This window comes from Neoarius graeffei, chromosome 19 (genome assembly GCF_027579695.1).
Source record: "Neoarius graeffei isolate fNeoGra1 chromosome 19, fNeoGra1.pri, whole genome shotgun sequence".
Taxonomy (NCBI): Eukaryota; Metazoa; Chordata; class Actinopteri; order Siluriformes; family Ariidae; genus Neoarius; species Neoarius graeffei.
Genome location: NC_083587.1, coordinates 10,789,669 through 10,804,509, shown reverse-complemented (window position 1 = coordinate 10,804,509; position 14,841 = coordinate 10,789,669). Strand labels below are relative to the sequence as shown.

Here is a 14,841-nt window from a genome sequence, read left to right as displayed (position 1 = left end):
TCTCGTTCCATCCACTTACTGCTGCGAGTGTTCGGAACGAGATGGCGTAATCTGCGACGCTTCCTCCTTGCCGGATGGACATGAGCTTTCGGGCTGCGTCGGTACTGATGTCTGCCTGATCGAAGACCCGAAGCATCTCTTCAGAAAACAGCTGGAAATCAAAGCACTCAGGTCCCTGTCTTTGCCAGATAGCAGTAGCCCAGGCTCGCGCCTTACCAGCTAATAAGGTGATCACAAAGGCAATCTTGCGGCGATCCGTAGTGTAGGTGGTAGGCTGAAGCTCAAAGGTGAGTTGACACTGGGTAAGGAACTCTCGGCACTCACTGTGCTTGCCGTCATACCTCTGTGGTGCAGGAAGGCTGGGTTCGCGAGGTGAAGAAGGCAGCATTGCAGGAGGCACTGGAGCAGGAGTGGGAGCTGGATCAGGAGCAGGAACTGGATCAGGGGCAGGAGATGCAGGCAGAGATGTCAGCTGTGCCAGGGTTTTCCCAATTTGCTGAAGCAGTTCCTCGTGGCGAGCGAGGGCCTCACGTTGGCTGGTGAGCGTACGTCCATGAGCGTCCATGGTCGCTCCGAAGCGTGTCAAAGCTGCCATAATTCCCTGAAGGTTGGCCGGGTAGACAGTTGAAGCAGCCTCTGCTGAGTCGGTCATGACGGAGTCTTTCTGTTAGGGTTTTGCTGGGATTCGAACCTGGTTCGTTGGTGTGATAATCCAGCAAACCCCCACTAGGCCACCAGGGGGATGACTCAAATGCAGAGGCGTGAGGCGGAAGTAGAAAAAGAATCAAAAGGTTTATTTAAACTATATACACTATATACAGGGCAAAACAAAAGACAAAAAAAAACCAAAGAGTATAATCCAAAAGAAAAGCAAAGTGCAAAAATACAAAAGCTAAGAAGATCAAAAAACACAGTACAAAGGAAACTGGAGATAAACATAACAGCACAAAGACTCCGTGACAAGAGGACTGAACTCAGGGGTATAAATAGACAAACTAATTAAGGACACAGGTGAAGATAATTAGGCAATTAACACAAACTCAAAACACAGGAACAGTGGCGGCCTCTAGAGGCCAAAATGAACACGACATGAAAAGGAAATAACAGCGGCCTCTAGAGGCCAAAACAGTCCTAGTCCTAACAATTTCCAGAAATACCGGTACAATACATTGTATTATTTGTAGTCATCTGGTTTTGCCTACTACATCATGTTTTCTCTGACCTGGTGAAGAGGGGCTTGGGCTAGCAGACTGGTACTGCAGTTGCTGACCGTCCTGTGGCGCTGGTGCCTGCGTACTTGTGCTGCCCTCGTTTAAACCCTCACTTTCAGTTTTTCTTTTGATAAGAAACTGCTGAATTCCCTGCGTCTTTCTTTTCATGCTCTCTCTATCTCTATATCTGCCAAACACGATAGTTAAGATTAACCCAAAATCTTGAGCTTTGAATAAACAGGTCAAAGCTATTGCTATCTTACCAAACAAATTACAACTTAACATCGCTAACAAGCGCACTGCCACCAACAGTTTGGGGGTGGAACTGCACCAGTGATTATTGAATTCTCCGGTTGTTCTTCTCGCCAGTTGATTGACAGAACAGGGGCACTTCAGGGGCCAATCAAATTAGAGGCGGGGCCACGGCCCCTGTGGCCCTGCACCTAGAACCGCCCCTGCAGATAGCATAACTATAACATTAACAGTTTTAACATGAAGTCAGTTTCGTTGATGTTATAAACTCTTCATTGATGGAAACTTGAGTGCTAAACTGTTCATGACAACTGCAGTCCTAAAGTTAGCAAGTCAACTGTAGTCCTCAGCCATAAAAGCATTACTCCAGTCCAGAGTCCAGAGCATCCTCCAGGTGTGACATTCAACTGTCCTCATGGGGCCGTCCTCCACAGGAGCGATGCAATGAGACTCCAACCAGACAAAGGGCACCAGGATGGATCAAGCAGGTCTGAGGAGCAGAAGAGGTCAGCATCTCAATCCCAGGACCAACATGTAACTCAGAGGGACAGATTTGGGGGCGGAGGGGGATAGAGAGAGGGAGAGAAAACACAGGTTGTTAGGTATGCCCAATGTCACCTGAATAAGTAGGAACAGTAAACATATTGCACTGAGTACAAGCAGGAACTCCAGCAACTAAATATGTGTGACAGTGGGGGCATGGTCAAGCATCGGTCTGTGACCAGAGGGCAGAGTCAGGGAAGGTAAGTGGCAGAATCACTTGCACCTGATGTTGGTTAATCTGTGTTTGTGTGTCTTCCCCAGTGACCACGCCCTATATAAGGAGAGAGCTAGCAGAGGAAGGAGACTCTCTCCAGCCAGGAGGCTTGTGTGTGTGTATAGTTTAAGCTGAAAAGCTATAATAAAAAGAGTTTTCTTGGGGAACTTAGTTCTGGCCTGCCGTCTTTTCTGTGCTCCACCCCTACGAACTGCTACAGTGGTTCCGAAACCCAGGATCGAGCATGGGAAAAAGAACAGCCCCATGGAGTCCTCCCCGTTCGCGGACCTGATCCACGCCCTTGCCACGGCCCAGCAGAGCCAGCACCAGGAGCTAGTCACCCTCTGAAAGGAGCAGGAGCACCGGTTCGAGGCCCTGGTGCTGGCGCAGCAAGATGACCGACAGGCGTTCCGGCACCTCCTCGGGTCAGTGGGGTCCACCACCTCCACTGCCGCAGGCCCTTCTCCCCTCACTAAGATGGGCCCACATGATGACCCCGAGGCCTTCATCATGCTCTTCAAGCAGGTGGCAGAGGCCTCAGGCTGGCCAGTGGAACAGCGTGCGGCGTGCCTCCTCCCCCTGCTAATGGGCGAGGCGCAGCTGGCTGCGCTACAGCTCCCCACCGACCACCGGCTGGTCTACATGGACCTTTGCCGGGCCGTCCTCCAGCAGGTGGGGCGCACCCCTGAACAACAGCGTCAGCGCTTCCACGCTCTGTGTCTGGAGGAAGTCGGACGGCCATTCACGTTTGGCCAGCAGCTCCGGGACGCCTGCTGGTGGTGGTTGAGAGCTGACAACCACGACACTGAGGGAATCATCGATCAGGTGGTACTGGAGCAGTTCATCGCCCACCTACCAGAGGGAACCGCGGAGTGGGTCCAGTGCCACCGCCCGGCATCGCTGGATCAGGCCATCGAGTTGGTGGAGGACAATTTGGTGGCTGTTCCGACGGCAGGACAGTGGACATCCTCTTCTTCCCCCTTCTCTCTCTCTCCCCCTCTCCTCCTGTGTCTCGTCCTTGCCCTGTTCCCCCACCGCGGAGACAGGGGCCAGCTCCACCCCAGCCGGCCTGTTGCACCAGCGGTGCCCTCCTGTTTTTCCCTTCTGTGTCTGTCTCCCCCCCCCCCCCCCCCCCCCCCCCCCTCAGGTGAGTGAGCCCCAGAGCACCAGTGCAGAGAGGAAGCCCGGGCTGGTTTGCTGGCGCTGCGGGGAGCCGGGCCACCTCCAACAGCAGTGCTCGGCGATGGAAGTGGGCGGGTGGTTCGGATCCCCGACGCACCAGGAGCCGCCCTTGACTGGGCCGGAGTGTATCGCATACCAGTGAGTATCCAAGGGGATACACATCAGGCTTTGGTGGACTTTGGCTGTAATCAGACCTCAATTCACCAAAGCCTGGTGCAAGATGAGGAATTGGGGGGAGCACAGGGGCTGAAGGTGTTGTGTGTGCACAGAAATGTTCACAGCTACCCTTTAGTGTTAGTCCACATTCTTTTCTGAGGGGAAAAATCTAGAGTAAAGGTGGCGGTTAATCCTCGCCTCACCCACTCTATAATTTTGGGGACTGATTGGCCGGGATTCGGGGAATTAATGAGCCATCTAGTGAAGAGTGGGTCCTGCCGTAATTCAACAGGGGAAGGTCCCGGTGTCGCTTTGGCATGAGCAGCTATCACAGAGCCGTCTACGTCATCTCCGTGTCAGAGTGAGGAGCAGCAGGCTCCTCCCCCCTCTCTCAGGGAATCCCTTGGGGATTTCTCGTTAGAGCAGTCGCGAGACGAGTCTCTGCGGCATGCGTTTGACCAAGTGAGAGTAATCGATGGTCAAATGCTCCAGCCAAACGCCACCCCGTCCTTCCCCTATTTTTCTATTATGAAGGATAGGTTATACTGAGTGATGCAGGACACTCAGACGAAAGAGCAAGTCACTCAGCTTTTGATTCCAAATAGCTGTCGGGAATTGGTATTCCAGGCAGCTCACTTTAATCCCATGGCTGGACATTTAGGGCAGGATAAAACACTAGCCTGACTAATGGCCTGGTTCGATTGGCCAGGGATTCACGGCGATATCCATAGGTGGTGTACGGCGTGCCGCGAATGCCAGTTAGTAAATCCAGTGGCCATTCCAAAAGCGCCTTTGCGCACTCTCCCATTAATCGAGACCCCATTCGAAAGAATTGGGATGGATCTCGTTGGGCCATTAGATCGGTCAACACGAGGGTAGCCTACTGCTTTATATTAGTTCTGGTGGACTATGCAATGCGATACCCGGAAGCGGTGCCTCTTCGCAATATGTCAGCATGCAGTATTGCGGAAGCGCTCTTCCATGTCATCTCCCGAGTTGGAATCCCGAAAGAGATTCTGACTGGCCAAGGCACCTCGTTTATGTCACGTACACTGAATGAACTGTATGGGTTGTTAGGTATTAAGCCGATCCGCACCAGCGTGTATCACCCACAAACGGACGGTTTAGTTGAACAGTTCAATCGCACCCTCAAGAATATAATTAAAAAATTCGTAAGTGAGGACGCACTTAATTGGGATAAGTGGCTCGAACCCTTGTTGTTTTCAGTGTGAGAGGTCCCCCAAGCTTCCACGGGGTTCTCCCCGTTTGAATTGTTATATAGGCGTAAGCCGTGCAGCATTCTAGATGTGCTGCGGGAAAATAGGGAGGAGGGATCTTCACCAAATAAAAATGAAATCCAATACGTTATTGACCTGCGCGCAAAACTCCACACACTCACCCACCTAACCCAGGAAAATTTGCGGCAGGCCAAAGAACGACAAACCTGCCTGTACGACAAGGGTACGCACCTTACGGAGTTCGCACCGGGAGATAAAGTACTCATACTGTTGCCCACATCGAGCTCCAAATTAGTCACCAAGTGGCAAAGACCCTTTGAGGTCACATGGCGAGTCAGGGACGTTGACTATGAGGTGAGGCGAATGGACAGGGGTGGGGCGCTACAGATTTACCACCTCAATCTGCTCAAACTCTGGAACGAGGAGGTCCCCATGGCGTTGGTGTTGGTGGTTCTGGAGAAGGCGGAGCTGGGGCCGGAGGTTCAAAAGGGAACATTGGCATCATGTACCTCTCCGGTCCCCTGTGGAGACCACCTCTCCCCGACCCAACTCGTGGAGGTTGCCCAGTTGCAGACCGAGTTTTCGGACGTGTTCTCGCCCCTGCCTGGCCGCACCAACCTCATAGAGTACCACATTGAGACGCCCCCGAGGGTGGTAGTGCACAGCCGCCCTTACAGGTTACCCGAACACAAGAAAAAAGTGGTTCGGGACGAACTCGAGGCCATGCTCGAAATGGGCATCATCGAGGAGTCCCACAGTGACTGGAGCAGCCCAGTGGTCTTGGTGCCCAAGACCGACGGGTCGGTCCGGTTCTGTGTGGACTTTAGAAAAGTCAATGCGGTGTCTAAATTCAACGCATACCCAATGCCTTGTATTGATGACTTGCTGGATCGACTAGGCACGGCTCACTTTTACTCGACACTGGATTTGACAAAGGGTTATTGGCAGATCCCCTTGACTCCATTATCCCGAGAAAAAACGGCCTTTTCCACACTGTTCGGCTTACACCAGTTTGTCACACTTCCTTTTGGGCTGTCTGAGGCACCTGCTACATTTCAGCGGCTGATGGATAGGGTCCTCCACCCCCACGCCACCTATGCGGCCGCGTACCTCGACGACATAATTATTTATAGTAATGACTGGCTGCGGCACCTACAACACCTGAGGGCTGTCCTTAGGTCGCTGAGGCGGGCGGGTCTCACAGCCAACCCGAAGAAGTGTGTGATTGGGCAGGTGGAAGTATAGTATCTGGGCTTCCACTTGGGCAACGGGCAGGTGCGTCCCCAAATTAACAAGATGGCAGTGATTGCGGCCTGCCTGAGGCCCAAGACCAAAAAGGGGGTGAGACAGTTCCTGGGGCTGGCTAGCTATTATCGTAGGTTTATACCTAATTATTCAGACATCACCAGCCAGCTGACTGATCTCACTAAAAAGGGGGCACCAGATCCGGTCCAGTGAACAGAGCAATGCCAGCGGGCTTTCTCTGAGGTGAAGGCTGCACTGTGTGGGGGGGCCACTGTTACACTCCCCTGACTTTTCTCTCCCCTTTATGTTGCAGACGGATGCGTCGGACAGAGGGCTGGGGGCCGTTCTGTCCAAGGAGGTGGAGGGGGAGGACCGCCCCATCCTGTACATAAGCAGGAAGCTGTCGGTGCCTGAGGGGCGCTACAACACCATTGAAAAGGAGTGCCTGGCGATCAAGTGGGCGGTCCTCGCCCTCCGTTACTACCTCCTGGGGCGTTCTTTCACCCTCTGTTCGGACCATGCGCCCCCCCAGTGGCTCCACCGCATGAAGGATGCCAACACGCGGATCACCCATTGGTATCTGGCACTTTAATTTCAAGGTGGTCCACAGGCCGGGGACGCAGATGGTCATGGCGGACTTCCTCTCCCGTCAAGGGGGGGGGGGGGGGGGAGTCAGCTGCGGGCCGGACGGCTGCCCGGCCTGAGTCGGGTGGTGGGGGTATGTGGCAGTGGGGGCATGGTCAAGCGTCGGTCTGTGACCGGAGGGGGAGTCAGGGAAGGTAAGTGGCAGAATCACTGCACCTGATGTTGGTTAATCTGTGTTTGTGTGTCTTCCCCAGTGATCACGCCTTATATAAGGAGAGAGAGAGAGCAGTGGAAGGAGACTCTCTCTATCCAGGAGGCTTGTGTGTGTATAGTTTAAGTTGAAAAGCTATAATAAAAAGTTTTCTTGGGGAACTTAGTTCTGGCCTGCTGTCTTTTCTGTGCTCCACCCCTATGAACTGCTACACTATGACAGCATAACTAAAAGGGGAGAGCCAGAAGGTAACACAGGCATGAGGGAGCCCTGGGACATAAAGCAGCAGCCACTACACTGTCAACAAACTCGAGTGAGAAAGTGAGTGGAGACTGACAGCATGCATACATCCCACTTTACCAAAACACTCTATGTCTGAGGACCCTCCAGATCTACACCTTTACCTCATAAACACCATTAACAAAAGGCTTGACTAAACAGATATGTTTTCAGCCTAGACTTAAACACTGAGACTGTGTCTGATTCCTGAACACTACTTGGAAGGCTGTTCCATAATTGTGGGGCTTTGTAAGAAAAGGCTCTGCCCTCTGATGTAGCCTTCACTATACGAGGTACCAGCAGATAGCCTGCACCTTTTGATCTAAGTAGGCGTGGCGGGTCATAGAGGAGCAGAAGTTCACTCAGGTACTGTGGTGCGAGACCATTCGGTGCTTTAAAGGTCAATAGTAGTACTTTATAATCAATACGAAATTTGATTGGGAGCCAATACAGTGTGGATAAGACAAGGGTGATGTGATATTTTCTAGTTCTTATAAGGACTCTTGCTGCTGCATTTTGAACTAACTGGGGATTGTTTATGCACTTATTGGAACATCCAGACAGTAAGGCATTACAATAATCCAACCTGGAGGTAATGAAAGCATGAACTAGTTTTTCTGCGTCACGTAGTGACATTAAATTTCTTATCTTAGCAATATTTCTGAGATGAAAGAAAGCTATCCAGGTAATGTTATCAATGTGAGTTTCGAATGAAAGACTGGGGTCAGTAATCACTCCGAGGTCTTTTACTGCTGCATGTGAAGAAACAGAGACTACGTTCAGACTGCACCCTGAAATGACCCATATCCGATTTTTTTGCCCATATGTGACCTGTATCCGATTTGTTATTGACAATCTGAACGACACAGATCCGATTTTTTCACATGCGACCCAGGCCGCTTGGATATGTGGTCCTAAATCCGATTAGGGTTGCCACATCTGAGTTGTAAAAAACCGGGACACATCGGTCGGCGGCCGCGCCTGCGCGCACGTACGAGCGCGGGGGTTGAGGGCTGCGGCCACGCACATCTACGATGCCTTATGCCTTATGTGAATGTTCACGTTTAAAAATAAAACAGTTCAACTGGTGCAGTTAGGCGTTTAGTTAAAATTCATTTTGTCTTCTTAACCCTTAAATGGGCACTACCACAAATATTATTCCAAAAAATAATTTCATATAGGAATGATCTTATTTGGACGCCAATATTTTTTTTAACAATATATATTTTTTTCTTTTTGACAGGTACCGGATCTTCTACTTCATTCTGTCCGACTCCCTCATCGTCTGTCTCTCCTCCCATTCAGTTTCCAAATCAAAATAATACAAATATAATCAATATAATTTCTCTCAGTCTGCGTTGTTGTTTTAGCCTTTTCTCTGGAGAACTGAACTTTAAAAGTTAGACTACCGTATCATACCAAATAGCCCTAATCCTTTGTTTTAATCACAAGAGAGAGGTGCTATGTTATTGGGACAACTGATTTATTCATTTCTCACGCCAGTGTTCAGGCATTCTTTTTTGATATATTTAATGATTTATTTAATGATTCATTTATTGATGAAATTGGCCCAGGCCAATAAAGAACCAGCCTTTATCAGAATCAGAATATAGGAAGTAGACAGCCAGCCTATTCGCGCACCGACCAAGGGAACTCTCACCTATTGTTTGGTATTACGGTATTCCAGTATCTTTGATTTCGCGCGGCCGCCGTTGTATTGACCACGATCACCTAGCAACGGCGACTGGCTGCGTGCGCAAACATTCGGTGAGGCCACACAAGTAGCTGCCTACAATATGCCCGCTTACGTGAAAATATGTTAAGTGGCTGCGAGAAACATTAATGATTTGTGTTTATTTCAATGGGGGATAATGTCTCATCTCATCTCATTATCTCTAGCCGCTTTATCCTTCTACAGGGTCGCAGGCAAGCTGGAGCCTATCCCAGCTGACTACGGGCGAAAGGCGGGGTACACCCTGGACAAGTCGCCAGGTCATCACAGGGCTGACACATAGACACAGACAACCATTCACACTCACACCTACGGTCAATTTAGAGTCACCAGTTAACCTAACCTGCATGTCTTTGGACTGTGGGTGAAACCGGAGCACCCGGAGGAAACCCACGCGGACATGGGGAGAACATGCAAACTCCACACAGAAAGGCCCTCGCCGGCCCCGGGGCTCGAACCCAGGACCTTCTTGCTGTGAGGCGACAGCGCTAACCACTACACCACCGTGCCGCCCGGGGGATAATGTGAGGAAGTAAAAAACCGGGACAAAACGTGTCCCGGGAAGGTTATTCCATTTTCCTGGACATTTTCCATTTTCCACAAAAAAACCGGGACAATCCCGGAAAAACCTGGACGTGTGGCAACACTAAATCCGATGCATATCCGATATTTTCACATGCGACTGCAGTCTGACCGGACAGGTCACATTCATGCGACCTACACGTCATCAACAAGAGACAAACGTCACTATTCTGCGTTGGCTAATCCCGCCTCTTTGGTGGAAAACAACAACATTTGTACAGTTTTCAGAATTTAAATAGACTTTTATAGAATTGATCAAGCTAATGGTGGATTTGGTAGGGACCTGGATGTTGATCTGTTAGCCTGATTAAATAAAACAGTTAGCAAACTGCACTGGTGTTTATGCACCTTGAGCCAGCGCTGAGAGAAGTTGCAGAATTCAGCTGGCTGTAAACAATCTAAATAAATTGTGGCGTCGGGGGCGTGGTCAAGCGCCGGTCTGTGACAGGAGGGTGGAGCCGGGGAAGGTGAGTGGCAGAATCGCGACACCTGAGGATAATTAACCTGTTTGTGTGTGTTTTTTCCCAGTAACCGCTCCCTATTTAAGCAGGCAGAGAGAGAGGAGAGGGAGCGCAACCCGGGACCAGACGAGTGTGTGAATGAATAAGATTAGTAGACTGAAAAGTTATAAAAATAAATCACCTTGTCTGCCTCCAAACGCTGTCCTGCCGTCCTCTGTGCTCCACCCACACTCGATACGCGCGACATAAATATTTATAAAAATGTAGAAAAAGTTTATTAATATGACGAAATAAATATGTGCAAATTATTAAGCCTGAATTAAGAGTTTGGTAATACAGCGGCCGTATCCCAAATGACTGCCTACTGAAGCTCGAGTGCACTATATAGAGTTTAAAAATCCATTACTTCCTAGTAACATGTAGTGCACTTATATAGAAATTAGAGAGACATTTAGGAGTCAACCCTCGTTACCAGGCTACACGTTTTCATTTCAGTTCAGAAACACACACGAGACCTCACACTTTAACACTAACCAGATAATTAAACAAACAAACAAAAGAAATCATTCGTAAACATGAAGAGTGCACTTTTTTTGTATACGTATTACGTAGATGTGCTTATTACGTGTCAATTTGCGCATGCGGGACACTTTTGGGTTGTTTTCCGTTCATATTGGAGATCGCATACAAGTCTCATATAATTGGTAATGTGAACGGCCTAACAAAAAAAATCGGATTTCACAACAAATCGGATATGGGTCGTTTCAGGTTGCAGTCTGAACGTAGTGAGGAAGGCCATCCAGAGTTACTGTGTTTTTAGAAAACTTATTTCCAGCTGCATGTGGTCCTAGTACAATTACTTCAGTCTTGTCAGAGTTAAGCAGAAGGAAATTAATAAGCATCCAGTGTCTAATGTCCTTTACACATTCCTCAATTCTATTAAGCTGGTGTCTCTCATCAGGTTTTGCAGAAACATACAGCTGTGTGTCATCAGCATAACAGTGGAAACTAATACAATGTTTATGAATAATATCACCCAGAGGTAACATATATAAAGAAAAAAGCAATGGACCCAAGACAGAACCTTGTGGAACACCAAACTCTACCTCAGTACGTCTAGAAATATAACCATTTATATGATCATCCTGATAGCAATCAGTTAAATAAGAGCTGAGCCAGGAGAGGGCCATTCCCTTAACTCCCACAACATTTTTTAGTCTATCCAGAAGAATGGAATGATCAATGGTATCAAATGCTGCACTAAGGTCAAGCAACACAAGCAGCGAGACACAGCCCTGATCAGACGCCAACAATAGGTCATTTACTACTTTAACCAGAGCTGTCTCTGTGCTATGATGAGGTCTAAATCCTGACTGATACATTTCATGGATGTTATTCCTATGTAAATATGAGCATAACTGTTGCACCACAGCTTTTTCAAGGATCTTGGAGATAAAGGGGAGGTTTAATATTGGCTGATAAATGGACAGCTGACAGGGATCAAGGTCAGGTTTTTTAATCAGGGGTTTGATGACTGCTAGTTTATGATTGGCTATGTACCCAAATGCTTTAAGATTATTTTTAGAAGCGGTTCAATTACTTCAGGTATTATCTGTTTGAATAGACGTGAAGGTAAGGGATCTAGTACACAAGTTGAGGCTTTTGATGCCGAGATTAATGAAAGTAATTCAGTTTCTTTTAGGGGAGTAAAACATTCTAATTGATGATCTGATAGTTATATCGTTAACTACAGGGTCACTTACATTGTCTGACCTTAAATCAGTAGTTTGAAATTTTTGCCGGATATTCTCAATTTTGTCATTAAAAAAATTCATGAACTCATTGCTACTACATACTACAGGTATGCATGTGTCTAAAGTGGACTTATTCCTGGTTAATTTTGCTACAGTATTAAAATTGGAATCTAGGATTATTTTTGTTATCTTCTATTACGGAGGAGAGATATGTTGATCTAGCAGCACTAAGAGCTCTTCTGTACTTCTAGCAGCATTATATACTTTTAGCATTTCTATACTTCTAGCGCGTTCAAGATGCCCAATGAGTGCACGGCGCTTTTAGAGTTTAAAAAGCCAGCGTTCAGCAGCGCCGTTTATTCTGTTTTTCATCTGTGAAGTGCAGAGCTCCACGCCATGGCAAGAACCAAGCAGACGGCTCGTAAATCCACTGGCAGCAAGGCGCCCAGGAAGCAGCTTGCCACTAAGGCTGCCTGCAAGAGTGCCTCCGCTACTGGCGGCGTGAAGAAGCCTCACCGTTATAGGCCCGACACCGTGGCTCTGAGGGAGATCCACCGTTATCAGAAATCTACTGAGCTGCTCATCCGTAAGCTGCCCTTCCAGTGCCTGGTAAGAGAAATCACTCAGGACTTTAAGACTGATTTGTGTTTCCAGAGCTCGGCTGTCATGGCGCTGCAGGAGGCGAGCGAGGCATACTTGGTCGGCCTGTTTGAGGACACTAACCTGCGTGCCATCCACGCCAAGAGAGTGACCATCATGCCCAAGGACATTCAGTTGGCACGCCACATTTGCGGAGAGCGCGCTTAAACGCGAACTCCGTCTAACACACACAAAGGCTCTTTTAAGAGCCACCTCACTGTCTCACAGAAACGAGCCCATCTCCATACCCTACATGGAACACCGTTCTGTTTGAGCTCACGGTTAGAGTGGAGTCGGAGCAGTGAAACAGAACAGCTGTTACGATACAGTGGCCAGAGTTCTAGAACTCTCCTCGTGGTTTGACTGACAGGTTTTCCTTTGGTTTTTGTCTCCATCCTTTTAGATATTGTGGTGTCTGAGCACCGTTTCAGTAATCAGAAGAGAGAAGTAGAACGTTTTCTCCGCGAGTGTCCAGATACACTTGCCTTTCTTTACCTAGACTTATTTCTAAGCAGTTATGTTGAATTTAATTATTGGTCTTTTTGTATCAAGGACAAAATGAGACCTTGTACTTATTTCAATACATTTATATCACTTCACACATTGAAAGGCAAGTAGCAATTAAAATTGCTTTTGTTGTAAAGGAATAAAGCTTTTTAGTAGTAGCAGTAATGGAAATATCTTCTGCAGAATCTCCAGCAAAAGGTTGGATGAAAGAATGACTTTGAGGACATGATCCGTTTTCTCTGTGTTCTCCAAAATGTTCAGGGCATGGTAAAATTTTCCTCCTGGATATGAGTCTACCTGTACTCTCTTGTCATTGCATTTTGGTAGCCATGAAATATTTGAATCTCCAAGTATCAGGATTGGTCTCTTGATGCTTAGCTTCCAATTTTTTTAATTTGAGATCCAGGTGGCGTTTTGTTGCTGGATGGCCCAGCTGTAGTGGCATTGGGTGGTGAGTGCGGAGATCCAGGTGGCGTTTTGTTGTTGGATGGCCCAGCTGTAGTAGCACTGGGCAGTGTGTGAGCAGCTCCAGGTAGCTCTCTGGTATTGAGGTATTTCACTCACGTGACCAAGTCATGTGATGCTGCCATTTTGGACGTCACGGCTCGAATCAGTTTGAATGCGAGGAAGGCGACAAACGAAAAACATAAAAGAAAAAGGAGCGAGATGCAGAAAACACCTTCACTATCCAGTGATGTAGGGCATTTACAGGGCGAGCAGAGGGAGAGGTATTTGCAAAAATTGAGGTTAGCAGGCTTAGAGAACGATGTTTACCTGCTTCCACCAGGATTGTTCACTGACCTACGGAAGTACACGAAGCCCTCGTCTTTACCTGACTTCGGCCCACAGGATCTGTATACCTATGTCGTTAAAAACCCATCGCCATACACAGGTATTGATCTGAAAGCGTATAAGAGTTTGGATGCCTACAAATATTTTGTCAGGCTGGGTAACATGCCTACATCAGCGGGTCGTCCCTGGAGCCGGTGGTCGCCATCTTATTACAGCTAAGGTTTGTTCACATTTTCATTTACTTTCGGTCCTCAGGATGAACAAAATGTTATTAAATGTCATTGAAATAACTTCTTAGTCTGTTGAGACATGGCCCGTTATAAATTTGCTGTTACCAGGCAATGACCAAGAACTGTATTATTAGGGTCGGTATCTGTGTTGTAGCAGTGTACTAGCAGCTAGCTGTTAGCACTAGCTAATGTCAACAACATCGTAGCTAGTATGTTACTGTAGCAATATTTACGTTCAGTCATTTGGATGACTGTTAAAACCTTTCAGTCTCAAGTTTTTCCTTTACTGGATTTACTAGTTTACTGAGCTAGCGCGCTCGGCCAAACCGGGAGCCATCGCGCGCTCTCCGGCCGAGCCGGGAGCCATCGCGCGCTCTCCGGCCAGGCCGGGAGCCATCGCGCGCTCTCCGGCCAGGCCGGGAGCCATCGCGCGCTCTCCGGCCGGGCCGGGAGCCATCGCGCGCTCTCCGGCCGGGCCGGGAGCCATCGCGCGCTCTCCGGCCGGGCCGGGAGCCATCGCGCGCTCTCCGGCCGGGCCGGGAGCCATCGCGCGCTCTCCGGCCGAGCCGGGAGCCATTGCGCGCTAGCTCAGTAAACTAGTAAATCCAGTAAAGGAAAAACTTGAGACTGAAAGGTTTTAACAGTCATCCAAATGACTGAACGTAAACATTGCTACAGTAACATACCAGCTACTGTTGTTGACATTAGCTAGCTTGCCATCCAAAATGGTGGACACCGGGGCGTCACGTGACCCTGTGACGTCAGGTGAAATACCTCAATATGGTTCAGCATTGGGCAGAGAGGATGGCCATCCGGTCACAATCAAGTGATGATGCTCCAGCTCCTCAACCAATCTTTCAATAAGAAAAACAAGATATTTCAAAATGTTTAATGAACTAAAGAAACTCAATTCAAAGAAATAGCAAAATGGGACTGTGATGAAAGCAAAAAAAAAAATAGTTTTAAGTGTGAAAGCAAGGCTTTTCACACACACTCACACACACATAGAGCTATCAGCCAGAACAAAA

General features: G+C 48.4%; 2 protein-coding genes across 2 annotated transcripts in view; one reads left to right on the top strand and one right to left on the bottom strand.

Moving 5' to 3' along the window:
* LOC132867674 (zinc finger protein 585A-like) overlaps window positions 1–14,841 on the bottom strand; it is a 1,308,017-nt gene that overhangs the window by 1,146,156 nt on the left and 147,020 nt on the right. The window lies entirely within an intron of this gene.
* Window positions 12,042–12,452, top strand: LOC132867754 (histone H3-like). Its single transcript, XM_060900763.1, has one exon. It carries the CDS (start codon window positions 12,042–12,044, stop codon window positions 12,450–12,452), a length of 411 nt encoding a protein of 136 aa, XP_060756746.1.

Coding starts and splice junctions, on each gene's coding strand:
- LOC132867754 (XM_060900763.1), top strand. CDS start 12,042: ATGGCAAGAACCAAGCAGACGGCTCGTAAATCCACTGGCAGCAAGGCG.